The 22,385-nt window shown below is 38.5% G+C and overlaps 1 protein-coding gene across 3 annotated transcripts in view; it reads right to left on the bottom strand.

Moving 5' to 3' along the window:
* Window positions 1-22,385, bottom strand: part of THAP9 (THAP domain containing 9) — a 25,599-nt gene continuing 3,214 nt past the window's right edge. The window contains exons 2-5 of one of the 3 annotated variants that reach the window (XM_086405072.1): window positions 16,517-16,712; window positions 13,517-13,820; window positions 12,184-12,334; window positions 1-7,053 (exon numbers count right to left, since the gene is read on the bottom strand). In XM_086405072.1, the coding sequence (XP_086261198.1) occupies window positions 5,085-7,053; window positions 12,184-12,334; window positions 13,517-13,820; window positions 16,517-16,712 (2,620 nt within the window). In that variant the 3' untranslated portion in view covers window positions 1-5,084. The remainder of the gene's footprint in view (window positions 7,054-12,183; window positions 12,335-13,516; window positions 13,821-16,516; window positions 16,713-22,385) is intronic. The other 2 variants (XM_086405073.1, XM_086405074.1) reach the window with 2 other exon arrangements.

Genomic DNA, 22,385 nt, shown 5'->3' on the forward strand with positions numbered 1-22,385 from the left:
TTTTAAAGGCTTTAATTAAAACTTTATTTTGCATTTAAGGCATTTTTAGTTTCAAAAAGTATATTCAGAGTAATGTTTATTATAAGGCCACAGACTTCAATGTAACTATAATTTAGTGAAACAGTGACATTTTATTTTCTTGGGCTTCAAAATCATTGCGGATGGTGACTGCAGCCACGAATTTAAAAGATGCTTGCTCCTTGGAAGAAAAGCTATGACAAACCTAGACAGCGCATTCGAAAGCAGAGACATCACTTTGCCAACAAAGGTCTGTATAGTCAGAGCTATGGTTTTTCCAGTAGTCATGTACAGATGTGAGAGTTGGACCATAAAGAAGGCTGAGTGCCGAAAAATTGATACTTTCAAACTGTGGTGCCAGAGAAAACTCTTGAGAATCCTTTGGACAGCAAGGAGATCAAACCAGTCAATCCCAAAGGAAGTCAACCCTGAATATTCATTGGAAGGACTGAAGTTGAAGCTACAGTACTTTGGCCTCCTGGTGCAAAGAGTCAACTTAGGAAAGACCTTGTTGCTGGGAAAGATCAAAGGCAGGAGAGGGGATGACAGGATGAGATGGTTGGATGGCATCACCGACTCAATGGACATGAGTCTGAACAAGCTCCGGGAGATGGTGAAGGACAGGAAAGCCTGGCGTGCTGCAGTCCATGGGTTGGACACGACTTAGCGACTGAACAACAGAAAAATCTGACAGTAAATAAAAAGAATACATTGTGAACAGGTTGGGTTTACCCCAGAAATAAAAGGTTGACCCAACATTCAAAGAAATCAGTGTAGTTCAGTGTATCAGCATACAAAAGAAAAACAATCATCTCAAAAACTGCGGAAAACCACCTTTTGACTATACCAACTACTACTAGATTACATGCTTTAAAAGGGTGAATACTATGGTATGTAAATTAGAGCTCAAAAATGTTCCCCCTGAAACGAGCAGAAAAATCATCTGAGAAAGTTCCAACACCCATTTATGGTTTAAAAAAATTCTTCCGCAATTTAGGAATAGAAAAGATCCTCAACCAAAAAGCCTACAACTAACATCACGTGAATGGTGAAGACTGTGTTTCCCCCTAAGATTGGGAACAAAACACTCCTGTTCAGTGTTGTGTTTGGGTCACTGTACAATAAGATTTTCTTTTTTTTACAAAACGGCCATAGATTGGGAATGAATAAATATGCCAGTGTCTGTTTGTGGATGGTGTGATGTGATTGCCTATATAAGAAAAGTCAAAGGGTCTTAATAAAAAGGTACTAGGATTAACAAGTGCATTTAGCAATATTAGTTTGCAAAAAAGTATATTTCTACATAGTAGCAATGAACATTTAGAAACTGAAATTCTAAAATTACCATTTATAGCAGCACCACAAAACATGAAACGTAACAAAAATATGTACAAGATCTGTATGTGAAACAAAAACATTGATTAAAAAATTGAAGATCTTCTATATATATATAATTTTCATGGTTTGGAAGTCAACATTAAGATATCATTTCTCCTCAGCCTATAGATTCAACATAACTCCAGTCAGAATCCCATAAGGAGTTTTTGTAAAAACAAGCTGATTATAAAACTTACACGGGAAGGTACAACTAGAATAGCCAAACATTTTTTATGAAAGAACGAAGTTGGAAGACTCCTACCTGACTTCAAGAATTATATAAGGCTAATCAAGGTAATGTGGTATTGATGAAAGACCCATGGATCAAGGCAACAGAATACAGAGCTCAGAAATAGATTAATATTTATGTGGTCAATTTTTGACAAGGGATCAAAGGTAATTTACTGGAAAAGAACAGTCCTTTTAACAAATGGTGCTGGGATACCATCAGTATGTAAAAATATGAACTACCACACACGAAAGTCAACGAAAACGGATCATAACCTAAATGCAAAACCTAAAACTGGAAAATATCTACAAGAAAACATAGGAAGAAAAATCTGTGACTGGTTTAGACAAATTTCTTAGATAAGAAACTAAGAAGTGTGATCCCTAGAAAAATCAATAAATTAGACTTACTAAAATTAATGTCTGTTCTTCAAAACATACTAAAAAAGTAAAAGCCACATCGTAACCTTTAAAAATTGTGAACCACTCATTATGTTATACACTTGCAACTTACACTGTACAACTTTACCTCAATCAAATTTTAAAAGCCATAAACTGGGAGAAGGTATTTGCAAGATACATCTAATAATGTACTTTTATCCAGAATACTTAACTTACTGTTTTTATTTAACTGTTTTCAGTAAGAAAACAATCAACCTTCCTTAAAATAGAGGCAAAAGACTTGAACAGACATTTCACCTAAGATGACAGTGACTGGCAGATAAACCTATGAAAAGATGTTCAGCGTCATTAGAAAAAGAAATGAAAGCCACAATGAAATATGGCACACCCATTAGAACAGCTGATTCAAAACAGAACCCTGACAATACCAAGTGTTGGGGAGAAAGTAGAGGAACTAGAACTTTTCATGTATTTCTGGTTAATGTACTGCATGGTACATCACAGCAAAAGATAGTTTGTTACAATGTAAAATATCCATTCATGAGTTGGACATTTGGACTTTGTCACTTTTTAGCTATTTTAATGCTGCTATGAAATTTGTACATTTCTCTTGGGTATATGCCCATTGGTAGAATTGCTGGGTCATTTGGCAAAGAACTGCTAGGCTGTTTTCCAAAGTGTGTGCATTCCTACCAACAGCATATGAGGGTTCCAGTTCCTCCACATTCTTGCCAACGCCTGTTATCTTGTCTATTTTATTACAGCCATCCTAGTGAGTGTGAAGTGATATCTCATTGTGGTTTTGATTTGCATTTCCCAAAAGGCTAATGATGTTGAGCACATATTCATGTATATCTCCTTTGAAGAATAACTTCGTATTCTTTACCCATTTAAAAAATTGCGTTGTTTTATCCTTTATTATTGAGTTCTTTGTATACTCAGATACAAGTGCTTTACCAGACACATGATTTGGAAAATGTTTCTATAGCTTGTCCTTTACTTTCTTGATGGGTGTCCTTTAAAGCACAAAGTTTTCAGTTTTGATGAAGTTTTTGCTTGTACTTTTGGTGTCCTAAGAAGCTATTGCCAAATCCGAGTCTCCACTATTTTATTCTAAGAGTTGTTTTACCTCTTACATTTGTATCTTTGCTCCATTTAGAGTTAACATGTTGCATGTGTATATCCAGTTATTCCAGCACTATTTGTTGAAAGTAGGAAGGATACATTTCTGAACATTTGTTTTCTCTGAAGAGAAAGAACAAGGGTGCTGAGTAGAAACTGTAAACTATCAATTACCCTAGTCAAGTATGGACAGCAAGTTCACTGTGAAGCATATCATATCACGTAAATCTGACATCAGACTTGGATCACTGCACTAAGGCAAGAACAACTAACTGAGCTAATGGCAGTGATGGAAAAATTCTTGTCTTCAGCGTTTGTCCAGTTTATACCCAGCACTTAAATAAATGCAAAGCACTATTTTAATAAATTACACAAGACATGGGTCAGATGTAACAGCAGAGAACATAAGACACTACAGATATGAACCTAGCTTTAAGTTAAAATAAGTACAAAACTTGACTTTATATAAGCAATAAGTTAAAGGTGGTGACATAAACAGGCTTCCTTTAAATAAGATTTATCCTGGTGCATCTAAACTCATTCTAGTGCAAACAAAACAAAACCCACAGTATTCAGACTCCTTAGTAATATCTCCTTATAAAATGTAGTACAGGACAGTTCTGGTTACAGTTCAAAACTGAAGCCTTTGAGGTAGACCCACCAGAAATATATCAAAATATACTATTTATGGGGAACTTCAATGAATAAAACAAGTTTTATCTGTCCTTAATCTTTTACAACTTTGTCTTCATATTAACTGTAGTCTATGAACATTAATGACAATAAGAGATACTTTACATACACAGGTGAATAATGTGTGTGTTAGTTTTTTTTTTTTTCCCCATTAAAATACCCCCATTTCTGGAAGTACATATAATTATATGTTATCCTATTTTGTCTTTTCAGATCTGGATACGAGAGAAAATTGTTCTTAGTATGTTTCCATCTTCAGATTATTTAAGCTTCTCCCAAATTTCTGAAAAATCTCATTATGTGATTAAGACAAACTTTTTCATACTCTCCCAACTGACCATTTTTTCCCCAACTGATTTATCACATGATATGAAACAACCTTATTGCAAACTGAAAATGTTTCATCATTATCCTCTTCAGAAGAAGTTGAGAAAAGGCTTCTTTGCGTTCTCTGGTGAGCACTGTGCTCCTCCAATAGGAGTCAAGTACCCACTCTATTATTCAAAGTCCAGACAAATGGGCTGTGAAAACTGCGTCACCTGCATACTCCCCAGACAACATTTCCGAGCTTGGCTGTAGCACAAGGAATCGTCCGTTTCAGGGCTCATGTGTTTGTTTACCTTCTGCCTAATAGAGTTTAATTATTTCTATTTAAAGGTACCCCAGCAAAAGGATTTTTGTAGTGTTTGGTATTTAACTTGGCCTAATTTTCATGTGTAAGTAAACTATATTCACAGTTTGATAGGTATTCTGTTAACAGTCTTCTTTTTTTTTTTCAAGTGTTATTCTTAAGAGTTGTAGAACAAATCTCTTTCTGGGAATGTAGTCTTTATAAAAGGAGTCAATGTTTTAGTGACTCCTTTGTCATTATTCTTTTTAAAACTTTTATTGGAGGATAATTGTGTTACAATATTGTGCTTGTTTCTGCCATTCTCACTTGTTTTTAAAGTATGTCCAGTTGAATTACTCAGTTGGATAGTCGTAAATTCAAACACAGCACCTGTTGGCTAGTGTTCTTACTGACTTCTCGCTTTTTACGTTTTAGGTAACTCTGAAATGCTTGCAAGCCCTACCAAATTCCATGCAGATTTGATAACGTGCATAACAGAAATTCCTAAGACACAGACACAAACTTGTCCACTGTGCAGAATTTGTAAAATATTGTCAGTTGAATTTTAAAATAAATGTTGACCAATTATTTTTAATAAAAATGTTAATATATTTTAGGTCCTTCATTTGAATGTCTATCTATTGTTCCTTAGCAAATGCCTGAATTTATTGGTATTGGCAAAACTTGAACATCTGTAATTCTGTGAAGATGACCAGTGTTTGCTTGACAAAGTTTTCAACTCAATTCTTTCTGAGTGGTGTTTTAAGGAGTACTGAGTTACATCTTTAGCTCTGATCTTTAAGAAACAGATTATGATATTCTTCAGTAACTTTACAAAGTGATTGATGGCATATACTTCTCCATCAAAGAGATGCTCATCTAACTCTACAAAAAGATAAATATGCCCAGAAAGCTCATATAATATTTTCTGTTGAAGGTAATATTCCCTCTGTTTGGGAAGCAGTGGTTCATGAACTGTTGGTTTTGAATGGGTTCTCACAACTCGCTCACAAGTATTTATGACTCGGCACAAACTTTCAGAAGGGAAATGCACACCATTCTCCTTTTTAACACATAACAGGGATCCAATTTTAGAGGCTTTGAGATCCGATGCATACAGCGCACTGAGGCAGTCCTCACATGTTAAAAGAGCTGATAACTTATTGGCAATATAACCAGCGCAAGAGGTGAGATTTCGCCTACGAACTGACAGGTCTAGTAAGGCCTCGCTTAGCAAACAGTCAGACCAGTCTGGGCAAATATCCTCTTTGTAAAAAAGACTCTCTATAACGCTGACACCATACTCACGCTGAACTGTCCCAAGGGCCAGGTCTGTCCTTCGAGCAATTGAAATGTCAAGGCTGCTTACTTCACTTAGAAAGACCTCATCTTGTAATCTGTGTCTGGTCTCCAAATTATGGTAAGCTTTCTGGAATGCCATGCAGGTAGGGTTAGAAGTGGTTACTGATACCTGTCTGAGCATCTTTAGAAATAATTCCAGATGATCCTGACTGAATTTGTACATCAGGAGATAGGGGAAAGGCATGACTTTGGGGAAAACATAATTTTGGTAGAGCCATTTTAAGCTCTCGGCATTAAGCAAAAATCCCAGGAATCCCAGTTTTCGCTTACCTTTAAGGATTTGATTATTGCTAGTGTCAGATAATGTAACAAAAATAGTCTTGGCTTCAGTTAACACATGGTTGATTTTATTAAAAGTTTCAGGTAATAGAGGTCCTTTAAATCCCTTTCCATAAAAGTTCCTACTATTAAAAATGTCAAACAGATTGTTAATTAAGCGTAAGAAGTGGATGGTACCAACACAGTTCTGAAAAGAAGGCAGGCCTAATGATAGCAAACATTCTAATGCCCTGACCACGCTCTCACTGAAGACTTGGGCGGCACAATTCGTTTTCAGTATGTGGTTCTTCAGATTTGCAAGTTTTCTTGGGATTCTCTCCATATGTGATAATTCCTGTTCCTCTAGTGCTGCTAACTCCACGAGGTGCTGCCAATGAGCTGTGCCATTGATAAACTGAATGCTTTGGAAATTCTGAAATGCATTTCTTATTAATTTAAGCAAGTGGCAAGAATCAAAGAAGTAGGCAATCTGTTGGCTGGAAGATGAAGGATGCTGAAATGTACACTTCGTGTTGTCTCCGTCAAGATGTATCCCCAGGGCCTTTGCCATCTGAACACTGTGAGCTGAGGCATCAGACGTGACAGCCAGCACTGTGATCCCTATGTCACTTAGTCTGCCAATTGTCAGACGAAGCAGCTGAGCTTGCAAATATCCAGAGGCCCTGTTTACAAAAAAATAACCAAGAGGTGTACTCCAGTGACCAGAAATACCCACTGCCATGAGCAAAATAGTTTCTGAGGCAAGTGGCATTTCATCAGCATCAAGTGTGCCAAGACCAAAGTCCATAAAGCCTTGCAGATGGTGACCGCTGGGGTCCCACTGGAGCTGCTGCGTGAGAGATAGACCTTTAATCACCAGTGAACAAGACTGATACCGCTGGTCTCCATTCTCTACTTTTTGCTGAAGAAAAGAAAAAATGTTGCTGTTGAAACCTGGACCAGGTTTGCATTTGGACAGCCATCTAGAAAATGTAAAAGATGAAAAATAATAAGACACAGAAGAAGAGGGACTTTCCTGGTGGTCTAGTGGCTAAGACTCCCCGCTCCGAGTGTAGGGGGCCTGGGTTTGATCCCTGGTCAGGGAACTGATCCCACGTGCTGCAGCTAAGACCTGGTGCAGCCAAATATTTTTTAAAAAACCACTAATGAAGACATTAAAAAGGGGGAAATGCCTTAAATGGTTCTAAAGTAGCCTCAACTCCCTGTTGAAATAAAGGCAAGTAGCCAAATTGTACTGACACTTTCAAGCATATATTCCTATTGTGACCATAAAACAGTAAGATAATGGAGAAACTAGAGTGTGTACACTCAGTTGCTCAGTTGTGTCCAACTTTGCAACCCAATGGACAGGCAACTCTGTCTACGAAATTTTCCAGGCAAGAATAATGGAGTGGGTTGCCATTTCCTCCTCCAGGGGATTTTCCCGACCCAGGGATCGAACCAGCATCTGTTGCATCTCCTGAACTGGGCAGGCGGATTCTTTACCACTGTGCCACCTGGGAAGCCCCAGTAGAGAAACTTAAAAAAAAAAAATAGCATTTTTAAGACGCAAACATACCACAAAATAATTTTAAACTTATTCACTTAAGTGTACAAATCAATTACCTAGTTTGTTCTAATCGATGTGTTTATAATTTAGATGATAAACCAGCCTTACCTATATATTCATTGAAATGAAAATTGTAGAGGGAGAAGAAAACTTTGAGAAATCTAGTACATCTACCCCATTTTATAGATGAGGAGATAGTGAGGCAGCTGCTGTGCTGCGCTGAGTTGCTCAATCGTGTCCAACTCTTTGCAACCCCATGAACTGTGGCCTGCCAGGCACCTCTGTCCATGGGGATTCTCCAGGCAAGAATACTGGAATGGGTTGCCATGCCCTCCTCCAGAGGATCTACCCAACCCAGGGATTGAACTCAGAGGGATAGGGTAAGATGCCTGGCCCGTGCTGTGCTGCTGGTCATGCACAAACAGGAAACTCAGCTTTCCTGAGACCCTCGTTCAGTGCTTTCCTGACTGTCTTTACAGTCAAAGAATTATGCCCTTTGGGACAATTAAGTGTCTGTTTGCTCCCAACAAAAGTACCTATACTATGATATTTATCTTGGGAGTTTGGTTTTTTTTTTTTATTTATCTTAGGCTGCACTGGTCTTCGCTGCTTCCCAAGGGCTTTCTCTAGTTGCAGAGTAGGGGCTACTCCTTGTTGCGCCGCATGGGCTTCTCATTGTGGTGGCTTCTCTTGTTGCAGAGCACCAGCTCTAGGTGCATATGTGTTCAGTGGTTGTGGACACAGGCTTAGTCACCCTGCAGCATGGGGGATCTTCCTGGACCAGGGATCGTATCCATGTCCCCTGCACTGGCAGGCAAATTCTTAACCACTGGACCACCAGGGAAGTCTTTTACAGTTTCCTTGACCTTCCCAGGCTGCTGCTAATTGTCTCCTATTAGTGATTGTCACTAACTGACAGAATTCTTCTCATCAGTTCTATTTTACTCTAATTTGCTACAGATGGCAACGGCACCCCACTCCAGTACTCTTGCCTGGAAAATCCCATGGACGGAGGAGCCTGGTAGGCTGCAGTCCATGGGGTCGCAGAGAGTCGGACATGACTGAGCGACTTCACTTTCACTTTTCAGTTTCATGCATTGGAGAAGGAAATGGCAACCCACTCCAGTGTTCTTGCCTGGAGAATCCCAGGGACGGGGGAGCCTGGTGGGCTGCCGTCTATGGGGTCGCGCAGAGTCAGACACGACTGAAGCGAGAGCAGCAGCAGCAGGAAAGGAAGTAGTCAAGTTTAGTAACTGTCTAAAATAAGACTAAATCGATTCTGAGGTAGACTGAAGTGTCTGTCTTTGCTGAAGTTTACTTCTATAACTCTCAAATGACGTTTTTTAGGTTGAATTTCTGATTTGGGGGCTATATCCTAGGTTGCCAAGATTATTTCCTAGACTAGCCGATCTCTAATTGAAATTTTAAAGTATGTTTCCATAAGTATTTCAGGACAGAGCTTTCCAAGTATTTTGCTGCAATCTGAAAGTTAGTTGCTCAGTCATGTGTGACTCATTGTGACCCCATGGACTGTAGCCCTCCAGACTCCTCTGTCCACAGACTTCTCCAGGCAAGAATACTGGAGTGGGTAGCCATTCCCTTCTCCAGGGGATCTTCCCGACCCAGGGATCAAACCCAGGTCCCCTACATTGCAGGTAGATTGCTGCAACCCAGAATTTTCATAAATAGAATTTACCTTTATTATATGCCATATCCTTACTATATGTATGTGTGCATATAAATGCATATATAAAATTTAATGTGAATTATGACTCACTAAATTGATTTCAAGATGCACTAATAGATTTGAAAGACAATTATAGGATGCAAAAGACATACTGTAACTATTTAGAAGGCAAAAATATTAGTTGTTTATATTTTAAAATAGGGCAAAATAAGACAATGAGAAAACGTATAATGGCTCTCAACAGGCTTTTTTTTTACCTACAATTCACTGGTATGGTGAAAACCCCTTTTCAAGCGTGTCACCAAATTTTAATCAAGTGGTTAAAATTTGTCCTTTTGCATTAGGATTCTCGAACTCTAAAGATGCTAACTGTGTTATACATACAGTAAGTATATAATGAAACTCTTTAATGCTTCTAAGTAAGAGTTCTAGCTTAAACAGTTTAAAAAAGCTTATGTTCTGGTGAGCTTGCCTTCTAAATGGAAATCTGAATGATATCTTAATGTCCACAACTACTAGAGTGACGCTTATCAGGCAGAAAGACAAGTGAACTTCTTCATTTTCTTTTAAGTTTTTATAACTTAGAGTAGAAATACCCAAACCAGGTTTTTAGAGTTGTAGGGAAGCAACTGATTTCTCTCTCACACCAACTTTTTCCCTGACTCAAAGTGAAAAAAATTTTTTTCTGATTGTATAAAATGACACTTTCATTTTTTAAAATAAATGAAACAATACAGAAAAGTACAAAATGGAAAGTAAAAAAAGAAAAAAAAAACACTGTTAATAGGTGAACTTTATAAAACTAACAGACTCACAGACATAGAAGACAAAAGTATGGGTCCCAAAGGCAAAAAGGCAGAAGGGATAAATTAGGAATCTGGGATTAACATATACATACCACTCTATATAAAACAGATACACAACAAGGGCCTACTGTACAGCACAGGGAACATTCCAAATCTTGCAATAACTGATAATGGAAAAGACTCTGAGAAAGAATATATTTATATACACACATATAACTGAATCACTTTGCTGCACACCTGCAACAAAACACTGTTCACTGTAAATCAACCGTGTGTGCTGTTGCTTCAGTCGTGTCCGACTCTGTGCGACCCTATGGACTGCAGCCCGCCAGGCTTCTCTGTCCACTGGCTTCTCCAGGCAAGAATACTGGAGTGGGTTGCCATGCCCTCCTCCAAGGGATCTTCCCAAATCAACTATACTTCAATATAAATAAATAATTTTTAAAAAATCACTTAATATTTTAAAGACATTCTTCCAGATCTTTTTCCTTACATCTGTTCACAATCCTAAATGCCCATCCAGGCATTCTTCCATTCCATAAATATTTATCAAGAGACCACTGTGTTCCAGGCACCCTGCCAGGGCAGGGGGTGTAACAGAGAACCAGACGCAGATCTCGTACTTGAGCAGCTCACAGTCTCATGAGGCAGACAGTGTTTTAAGTACTAAGATTCAGTTCCATATGTGTGTGCAAGAGGGTACCTCGGCCAGAACTGGAGGAACAGCAGGCTGGGCTTCAGAAAGGATGTGACATCTGATCTGAGTCTGAAGGGTAAGGGCTAACCTCCAGGACTAACAGGGAGAATGGGCATATCAGGCAGATGGAGGAGAAAGTCTCCAAGGCCAGATTTGGCAAGAAATGCCTTACGGAAGGAACATGGACTCTAAGAAGGCAGAGAGGGAGGCAGGAGATGAGCTGCAGAGCCCAGCAGGAGCCGCATTTCGTCACAGAGGCTCCGGGAGCCACAGGAAGGAGTTAGCCTACAGTTTCCAGGTAATGGGAGGCCCAGGCAGCAGGAATGTGACTGGTGTAAATTGAACTGCATCCCTTGAAAAAGATGTATCATCATGCTGATCCCCAGTTCCTCAGAGTGTGCTCTTATTTGGAGATGGGGATCTTTACTCATCAAGCAAAAATGAGGTCACTAAGGCACACCCGAATTCAACATGACTGCGTCCTCGTAAGAGGAGGAAATGTGGACACAGAAACACACGTGGATAACGGAAGACGATGTGCAGAAACACAGGGAGAAGACCACCATCCATCAGCCAAGGAAAGAGGCCTGGAACAGACCCTCACCTCACAACCCTCAGAAGGAACTAACCATGTCAGCACCTTGATTTTGGACCTCTAGCTTCCAGAAGTGTGAGGCAACGCACTGCTGCCATTTGAGCCAAATACAAATAAAGGGGTCTGTAAAACCAGCGATTTTAAATAACAGTGAATAGTGAGTATTAAATTTATACGGCATCACAGTCACTGTGTTTTTTTGCTTCCCACTTAGAGAAAATAATAGGGAATAACAGGGAAGCCTGGTGTGCTGCAGTCCATGGGGTCACAAAGAGTCAGACATGATTTAGCGACTGAACAACAAGAAGAGAAAATAAATATATCTATGTATTTTAACCACAGATCCTAAAAAATTATTTTTCATATATCTGTTCTCTGGATAACTGCACTGGCATCAGTGATCTTTGCCTCAAACCAATGGTAGCAGTCTAGAACTCCTGTAGATTAGTTACATATTAAAACTACCGAAGTATATGAAGTACACAAAACTACTGAAGTATATTCCACTATTTCAAGATTCAGTTTTTACCACCCAGAGGGTCTCTACCATCTGAAAAATGCAAAAAAAAAATATTGTCAGCCTACATGCCCTCACTCTGCTGATCAAATATCGAGATTGTGATACTATGCAAATACCACCGACAAGTTTTTAAAAAGAGAAGGACAAAACGAAGAGTATGAATACACACAGCGTTAGTGTATAAACTGTAAGAAAGAACAGCATGTTTTATTTTACATCAAAAAGGTCATTCACTTACGTTCTGAGGATGGAAGAATGAGGCAGCTTAAGAATCTTTCTTACATAATCGTAGACTTTGCTACTGCACAAGTAGAGTGTACACGCAAACTGCTTCATTTCTGCCGAGTACTCAGCTGTTTCTCTCCAGTTATACAACTCCCACTTAAAATCTGTTGAGAGTAAATTTATTCTTTGTGATGAAAAATGTGTACAGTAACATTTTCAGACACAGATCATAGTATTTGGATATAAAAATGTGCTAGGCACCAAAATTCAAATATAATCACATTTTAACTGAATTGCTTCAGAGGTTACTATCCAGTCTTAGAGACTATCAATTTATCTTGTTCACTGTGGATCATTTCACTAAAAAGAGGGATGAAAAATGTTTCAACCTAAGTTATTATGTTTTACTATTCATTAGCAGCCTATGTGGATATTTTTGGAGGAACAGGAAAGAAAATGAAATAAAGGAGTAAAATTAAGTCTCTGGATTATGAGGACATTCATCTGTTTTAGTTTGTTCCTTGGTTACCATTTATTTGAGAGTAAAAATTAGACATGAGAAACATTTTGAGGGATATAGTATACAGCATTAATCAGAATGAAGAGACAAATCTTTCCTACCATTGAGAAAAAAAAATTCTGTTCCTGGTGAGCACCCCTATTTATAACCTATATTCCCCACCTGGAAAAACACAAAATATGCTCCTCCACTGGAGGTATCTAGTCCTTTTGACATGCTTCTTTTTTTTTTTTTTTAACCAGAATGCAAATCCAAAAATCCCTACTCCTTTCATCAAAGAGTATGTTGGCAATTCTTATGTTACCCCTCTTCAAATATCCTGGTTCACGAAGAAGACTAGGTAGTCTTTCAATGGACATATATATACTCTATAGAGTATTTTAGAAAAAACTTTGGAAACTTACACAATTTTCAGACTCAAAGAAATTTTGCAAATTATCTAGTTCAACTCACTGCAAAAAAGGCTTTAGTGATAAATTATGCAGCAAATTAATACTGCTTACAAAGAATTTGCAGTGACAAGTGTGACTATAAAAAGTGAAAAGTACAATATATGGTATAAACTATATGATCTCATTTCTGGGTTGTAGGATTATGTGTTGTTTTTATCATTTACACATTTCTTTGCTTCTCCTATAATAAACATAGAACTTTTAAAAATGGATAATCGTAACAAGATTTTGGTGATTATTTTCCATTTTTCTTATTTATGCTAGAGACTCTTCAGCTAAAGGCATATTTTCATAGGCAACACAAAATAAAAATGTAATATTTCATAAAAATTAGGAGCTGTGCAGTAAGTATTATAGGTCACTGGGGAACATACCAGAAAATTGTGCTCGTAGCAGACATTCTGTTTCCTCTGTAAGTAGCTTCTCTTCTATAAGCGCATCAATTAGTCGTAAGCCCTTTCTCTTCTTGATCATCCTGTAGTTTTTTGCAGAAGCAAGTCTTTTTTTGGACACTTGCAGCATCTGCTGCACCTCAGCTAGCTTCTCTGCTCCTATTGTCAGAGGTCTCTTTAAACTGTAGTTATGGTCTTCAGTAGCAACCTCTTGAGAATTATCAGGAAGTGGCTGTTTGAGGATTTTCTGTCTTGCTTTACCTTTAAGGTGTACACCTTGGAGAACCTAGGACACAAAAGGAAAATGAGGTTTATTTCAGAAATTATCACACAATGATTACCTATTAAAATATCACTGAATACAAAGCACTCGCCTGGTTGCCGTGGAGAATTAGGTATGAAAGAAAAGGTAATAATCTCTGATTTTTAAAAATGTATAGTCTCCAGGACAATGTACACAAGTTTTTTGGTGGTGGGATCCATACAGAAATAGTAACATAATGCTGAGTTTCTGAAATGATTCAAGTAACTAGTGAAAGGTGGTGATAATTTGGGAAGGTTTTGAGTTGTTCTTTGAAAGAGTAATAACATGGTTAATAAAGGGGACTGGGAAGTTATTTGTGCAGAAGGGAAGGCATAGGACAGAGCATGGGCCCTGGAATCAGACTCCTGGCTCCCTCACTTAAAGCTGTAATTTAACCTCTATAATCCCTTAACTTTTCATGTATAAAATATGGATAACAATACAGAGTTGACTTGAGGATACAATAAGCTAATTTACATAAATTGCCTAGTGCACTGCCTGGACCATTGTGGGTCTCAATAAATTGTAACTATTACTGATTTTAAACAAAATCATAAAAGCAAGGCAATTTATCATATATGCAGTGGGTAAGTATTTGTGGTTCCAAAAGAGAATTCAGAGTAGTCAGAGATGCACAAATCAATTAATAAAAAGCTCTTGGAACTTAGAGTTTGGATGTGACACCAAGGATATTCTTCTGAAAGAGGGAATGAGATAAAACAACACTGAAAAGAGATTCCAGTGAATAAGAGGATGGTTAGGGCAGTGCCAGGATAGAATAGTCGGGTGACTATATGAAGACTGCAGACAGTGACTGAGTCACATATGAGTGAGTGGGTGACTAAGGGGTAAAAGGATAACATAAAAACAATCAAAAGAAACATAAAAATATAACACCAAAACTGGTGATTGACTCATTGAAAATCTTCTATTTCCTGTATACTTCTTTCCATATCAATGCTAATGATTAGGTACATTTCTGGTCAAAATCAATAACATTTTGGGGGAAAGCCAAAAAAAAGGGTAGATAATTTCAAAGTATTGGGTTGGCCAAAGAGTTCATTCTTTTTTGTAAGATGGCTCTAACAAAAAAGAGCCATCTTACAAAAAGTTGTCTTTAACCTCATTTGAAACAATTTTGTTAGACTGTTTTGTGACAGCTGTCATATCAGCATGCATTAAAAAAAAAAAAACTATCAAAATTGGTGAATTTTTGTGTAGCCACTTTAATATTAAAGGTGGGGAAAAAACAACAGTTTCAGCATATTATACTTAATTACTGATATTTCAAGAAAGGCAAAAATGCAACTGAAACGCAAAAAAAGATTTGTGCAGTGAATGGAGAAGGTGCTGTGACTGATTGAACGCATCAAAAGTGGTTTGCAAAGTTTTATGCTGCAGGTTTCACTGAATGATGCTCCATGGTCAGGTAGACCAGTTGAGGTTGATAGCAATCAAATCGAGACATTGAAAATGATCAACACTACACCATATGGGAGATAGCAAACATACTCAAAACATCCAAATCAAGCACTGGAAATGATTTGCACCAGCCTGGTAATGTTCATCACTTTGAGGTATGGGTTCTACATAAGTTAAGTGAAAAAACCTTGACCATATTTCCACATGTCACAATTCTCTACTGAAATGTAATGAAAACATTCCATTTTTAAGACAAATTGGGATGGGCAGTGAAAAGTGGATACTAGACAATAATGCGGAATGGAAGAGATTGTGAGGCAAATGAAATGAACCACCACCAACCACAAAGGCTGGACTTCATCCAAAGAAGGTGATATTGTATGTATGGTGGGTTTGTGTGTATGTATGTAAAGGGTCCTCTATTATGAGCTCCTTCTGGAAAACCAAGTGATTAACCCCAATGAGACCAACTGAAAGCAGCTCTCAATGAAAAGCATCCAGAATTACTCTATAAGAAACACATCATCTCCCATCAGGCTGACGGAAGGCTGTGTGTTCCTTTAATGACCAGGCAAAGTCTGTTATGGCTTTGTTGGGAAGTTTTGATTCACCTGCTGTATTCACCAGACACTGCACCTTTGGATTTCCAATTATTTCAGTTTTTATAAAATTATCTTAACAGAAAAAAATTTAATTCCTTGTAATATTGTGAAAGACACTTGCAAAAGTTCTTTGCTCAAAAACATAGAAAGTTTTGGGAGGAAAGAATTATGAAATTGCCTGGGAAATGGCAGAAGGTAATGGAACAAAACAGTAAATATGTTGTTCAAAGAAGTTCTTGGTGAAAATGAAAAAGGTGTCTTTTATTTTCACTTAAAAACTAAAGGAACTTTTTGGCCAGCTCAATATTATGAAAACTGTCTAATATTTAAACAAAACCCTGAATTCTAAGGCTATTTACATTCACTAGTTGATTTTTGCGATCACGTCAATAACCTTTATGTATTTCTAGTCATGATTTGCATATATACACCTTCCAAAGCATAATTATTAATATTAATACATACGTATTTTTAAAATATTATGTAATATTACATATATATTTTTAAAAACAAAAGTATTGTATTATTGGATTTACTTTTTAGGCCTAGGTTTTTGGTTTTGCTTTTATCTCTGTAAATCCTAGCTATAATGTGAGCAGTCTCAATTTTCAGTTTCTATAAAGTTGAATTTTGTTTACACCTAGATTTAAGTACCTTGTACAGAGAAACAGAAGGCACAGCTCCTTTTTTCAGCTTTCTTCTTATGCCATATGACTCAAAGTCACTTTCTTGAAAATGTTTGGAACATAGCATAGCACCTGGTCCTGGGATCCAAATCTTTTTGCTTCTGGGGTCCATACGATTAACAGCCCTGATCCATTTTGAGCGCTGTATAGTATCAGTTGGAAATCTACAGCAATCATATTAAAGTTCCATTAACATGAAAACATCATAGTAATACTACAGTATTATTTATTACACAAACCCATTTATTATTTAACAGCTTTATGTAAACATTAAGTCCAGCTAAAATTTAACTCACTTGATCTGATTTCATTTTTCAAAGTTCTTTGACTTTTTAAATCCAAAAGCTCAGTATCTAAGTGATCTCATCTGTTTCAACTTGTATGTGGACAATTCTCACATTTAATATCCTGCACATTCTATCTGCACAGCCTACACTTAACAGAACCTGCTCAAATTTAACATGTGTGTCTTTCCTTTCCTGTGGCGATTTTAAACTATATCCACAGATTCTTTGGTATGCCTCCTTTCAAGGGATGGAGCCTATTTCCCTCCCCTTGAGTGTGGGCTGGAGTTTGTGATTTGCTTCTAAAGGTGATAATGGGCTGTAAGAGCAGATCAGGAAAAAACACTGAAGATTTGTCTTCCTTGCTCTATTGAATGGTTTTTCTTTGGGGGAAGTTACCCGCCATACCATAAACAGCCCTGTGGAGAGTCCACTTGGCTAGAAACTTGAGTTCTCCAGTCAAAGGCCACATGAGAGCCTTTTTGAAAGGATATCCTTCGGCCTCAATCAAAGCTTCAAGTGACTGCAGTCTTGGCTAACATTTTGATTGCAATCTTATGAGACTCCCAGTCACCCCCAGTTAATCCACTCCACAATTCCTGACCCTCAGAAATTTTGTGAGAAAACAGATGCTTCTGATGAATTTTGAGGAAATTCATTACTAAACAGTAGAAAACAAGTAGAAAAATACGCTGGATCACAGAAAAAGCAAGCGAATACCAGAGAAACATCTACTTCTTCACTGACTATGCTAAAGCCTTTGACTGTGTAGATCACAACAAACTGGAAAATTCTTAAGAGATGGAACTATGAGACCACCTGACCTGCCTCCTGAGAAACCTGTATGCAGGTCAAGAAGCAACAGTTAGAACCGGACAAGAAACAACAGACTGGTTCCAAACTGGGAAAGGATCACATCAAGTACGTATATTGTCACTCTGCTTATTTAACTTATATGCAGAGTACATCATGTGAAACAGTAGACTGGATGAACCACAAGCTGGAATCAAGACTGCCAGGAGAAATATCAACTACCTTAGATATGCAGATGATACCACCCTAATGGGAGAAAGTGAAGAGGAACTAAAGAGCCTCTTGATGAAGGTGAAAGAGGAGAGTGAAAAAGCTGGCTTAAAACTCAACATTCAAAAACCAAAGATGATGGTATCTGGTCTTATCACAACAAGGGAAATATATTGGGGAAAAAATGGAAACAGCAACAGACTTTATTTTCTTGGGCTCCAAAATCACTGCAGATGGTGACTGCAGCCATGAAATTAAAAGACGCTTGCTTCTTGGAAGAAAAGCTATGACAACCCTAGACAGTGTATTAAAAAGACATCACTTTGCTGACAGAGGTCCATGTACTCACAGCTATGGTTTTCTAGTAATCATGTATGGATGTGAGAGTTGGCCCATGTAGAAGGCTGAGTACTAAAGAACTGGTGCTTTTGAACTGTGGTGCTGGAGAAGACTTGAGAGTCCCTTGGACTGCAAGGAGATCCAACCAGCCAATTGTAAAGGAAATCAACCCTGAATATTCATCGGAAGGACTGATGGGGAAGCTCCAATACTTTGGCCACCTGATGGGAAGAGCTGACTCATTGGAAAAGACCCTGATGCTGGAAAAGACTGAAGGCAAGTGGAAAGGGCGATAACAAAGGATGAGATGGTTGGACAGTATCATTAACTCTACTGACATGAGTTTGAAGAAACTCTGGGAGATGGTGAAGGATAGGGAATCCTGGCGTGCTGCAGTCCAGGGGGTCGCAAAGAGTTGGACACAACTTAGCAACTGAACAACGAAAGAAAACAAGTACATTTCTTACACTCAGTTTTTCTATTTTGTTTTGAAAGGACAACTTTTTCCTAGCCTTGAACATAAAAACTACCTTGCATTTTTCTACTTGTCAATCCCAGCCAAATTATTATATTCAGAAATGAGTGAGGGAAAAAACTCATGAGATTAAATCACAGAACTGCTCTATCTGCACCTTCTTCTTTTATCTTGGAGACAGATTGACAGGTATCACTCTTACATATTTTAACTCATGCTTTAAAGTGCACAGTTGTAAAGAACTGAAACTGGTAAAAAAAAGTTTCATTTCCTCAGCTAATTTTGTTAGGGAAATGATATGTCAAAATGGCAAAACATAATTCTGAGATACTCTCTCAATCAGCTTGAGAAACAACAGTGAGCTGGAAAACCTGCACTTAAGCCTCCATTCCCTTTTGCAGCCATGTGGCACTAGATACATCTCTCAGTCTATCAGCTTCCTCCAGGGCGGCAGGAAGAGTGTATGACACAGATGTGTTCAGAAGCACTCTGTAAATGGAAAGGTACCATCTAAAGTTTGTTCTTTGTTAGGAACAACTAATTCCACTTTGGGGGCTTTTTATCTTATTGTTCCAGAAAAATGATGCTATACAATCATGAGAGAATGTACAGGGAATTATTTTCCAATAAACAAAGGCACATCTCTTTTCACTGGGTTTTCTTAATGATGGTACGTGTTTGTGAGGCAACATTTCCAGATTGAGTGTAGTCTCTTAACAAGTCAGGGACCATCAAAAGTTGGCTGGTCTACCAAGTTACATTACTAGCCTGATTTTCTGATGCAGAGCTTCCCAACTGGCACACCTGGAGAGCACAGCTATCAACCCCCTTAGCCCATGGGGTGGGCTGGGCCACCTGGAGCTCTTGAAGTAGTTACATTAAGCCAGTCCCAAACAGGTTTCTAGGTTTGTAGCTTTCTGATGTGTAAAATGACATGGAAAAGGCTGGTAAATACTGCAGTCTTTAACCAGCATGATTGAGTTCTGGACAAAAATAAATTGGTATTAATAATTGATAATACTTTTAAAGCATTTACCTTGTGTTTTGTATGTTTTAAAGACATTTTTAGTCTCAGAAAAAAAAAAAAAGCTCAGTAAGACAGGTTTTTATCCTTTTACAGAAGATGAAACCAAGACTGGAGCAGCCAAGTTTAGCCATCAGTAAATAGTCAGTTAATACTGGAATTCAGGAGCTTCCCTGGTGGGCCAGTAGCTAAGACTCTCTGCTCCCAAGGTAAGGGGCCTCGATTCCATCCCTGGCCAGGGAACTAGATCCCATGTGCCGCAGCTAAGAGTTGCAAAGCCACAACTAAAGATCCCGCATGCTGCAACTAAGACCTAGAGTTCCTGTGTGTCACAGCTATGGCCCAGACCAGCCACATAAATCATATTTAAAAGCAAATAGATTAACTAATCAAATAAAACTGGAATCCAGAGGTCCCCAGTCTAAAGCCACCTCTCAAAGTGAAGGTCGCTTATTCGTGTCTGACTCTTTGCAACCCCATGGACTATACAGTCCATTGAATTCTCCAGGCCAGAAAACTGGGGTGGGTAGCCTTTCCCTTCTCCAGGGGATCTTCCCAACCCAGGGATCAAATCCAGGTCTCCCGCATTGCAGGTGGGTTCTTTACCAGAAAAATTCTCAACCAATCACCATCTCACATACACAATAATGAATTGGCTTCTGTAACACAGAATCCATTTTCTTCCTCCTGTTGACTATGCCTTTTTTACACTGTTAGTGAGGATTTACCTCTGGCTCCCTGCACATAAAATATTTTCCAGAAAAGTGGCTAACAAAACCTCTTCTACAGGGGTTACATCCAGGGAGGGAGAGAGAAAGGACTGAAGGGGAGGGCTTTAACTACACCTATAGCTTAAGCCTCTTCCAAAAAAGAGACAAGCAAACATGTTACCATCTGCTTATTGAAAACAGATGTTTGTAACATATAAATAAAAGTTTAAAATAGAATTCATTACAACAGTTCAGGCAGAACTGTTCCAAATTACCAATACATATATTTCCTTGGTTATGAAATAAATTTCTTAATCTCTTTATACCTACAGAAAGAGAATATATCAAAGAGTCACTTCAATTCTTAACTTGCCGGTCCCACTTTCCATTTAAGTCATTCATATGTTTGACAGAGCACCAATATTCTCATAATAATATCAGAGGCATGTATTCAAAATTTTTGTTATGGAAAGAGTGCCATGATCAAATAGTTTGAAGATGGCAGCTTCAGGCAACAGCAAGTTGATTAACTCTCTCCTTCCCATATTACCTTTTTGCTGAGCCCTTACTGCAGACCAAAGCCTTTGACTGTGTGGATCACTTTAAACTGTGGGAAATTCTGAAAGAGATGGGAATACCAGATCACCTCACCTGCCTCTTGAGAAACCTATATGTAGGTCAGGAAGCAACAGTTAGAACTGGACATGGAACAACAGACTGGTTCCAAACAGGAAAAGGAGTACGTCAGGCTGTATATTGTCACCCTGCTTATTTAACTTATATGCAGAGTACATCATGAGAAACGCTGGACTGGAAGAAGCACAAGCTGGAATCAAGATTGCCAGGAGAAATATCAATAACCTCAGATGTGCAGATGATACCACCCTTATGGCAGAAAGTGAAGAGGAACTAAAAAGCCTCTTGATGAAAGTGAAAGAGGAGAGGGGAAAAAGTTGGCTTAAAGCTCAACAATAAGAAAACTAAGATCACGGCAACTGGTCCCATCACTTCATGGGAAATAGATGGGGAAACAGTGGAAACAGTGTCAGAGTTTATTTTTTTTGGGCTCCAAAATCACTGCAGATGGTGACTGCAGCCATGAAATTAAAAGACGCTTACTCCTTGGAAGCAAAGTTATGACCAACCTAGATAGCATATTAAAAAGCAGAGACATCACTTTGCCGACAAAGGTCCGTCTAGTCAAGGCTATGGTTTTTCCAGTGGTCATGTATGGATGTGAGAGTTGGATTGTGAAGAAAGCTGAACGCCGAAGAATTGATGCTTTTGAACCGTGGTGTTGGAGAAGTCTCTTGAGAGTCCCTTGGACTGCAGGGAGATCCAACCAGTCCATTCTAAAGGAGATCAATCCTGGGTGTTCATTGGAAGGACTCATGCTAAAGCTGAAACTCCAATACTTTGGCCACCTCATGTGAAGAGTTGACTCATTGGTAAAGACTCTGATGCTGGGAGGGATTGGGGGCAGGAGGAGAAGGGGACAACAGAGGATGAGATGGCTGGATGGCCTCACCGACTCGATGGACATGAGTTTGAGTAAACTCTGGGAGTTGGTGATGGACAGGGAAGCCTGGTGTGCTGCGATTCATGGGGTTGCAAAGAGTCGGACACAACTGAGCGACTGAACTACTGCAGACCAGTGTTACCTTGTCACTAGGACTTACACCACAGTATCCTAACTCCTTCTCTCCTCTCTATTCTTTTCTGTCTTCCTTACAACTTTCTAGCTGTCAGGAAGGCCAACAATTCCTTCTCATTCATACATAGACTGTGTTTAATTCTGCACACATGTACCATTAACAGAAGTACAGACAGAATGTATTTAGGTTGGAACAGAGGTATAGAGGAAAGGCTCACAGAGGAGCTTGGACTCTTATTTTTTAGGCACTAAAGAGCCCGAGGGATTAAAACCCTTCCCTAAGGGAGTGAGCATGATAAAATTTGCATTTTTTAGAAACATAATTTCC

The sequence above is a fragment of the Bos grunniens genome, chromosome 6 (genome assembly GCF_055505025.1).
Source record: "Bos grunniens cultivar Pamir isolate PY7600 chromosome 6, Bosgru_T2T1.0, whole genome shotgun sequence".
Classification (NCBI taxonomy): domain Eukaryota; kingdom Metazoa; phylum Chordata; class Mammalia; order Artiodactyla; family Bovidae; genus Bos; species Bos grunniens.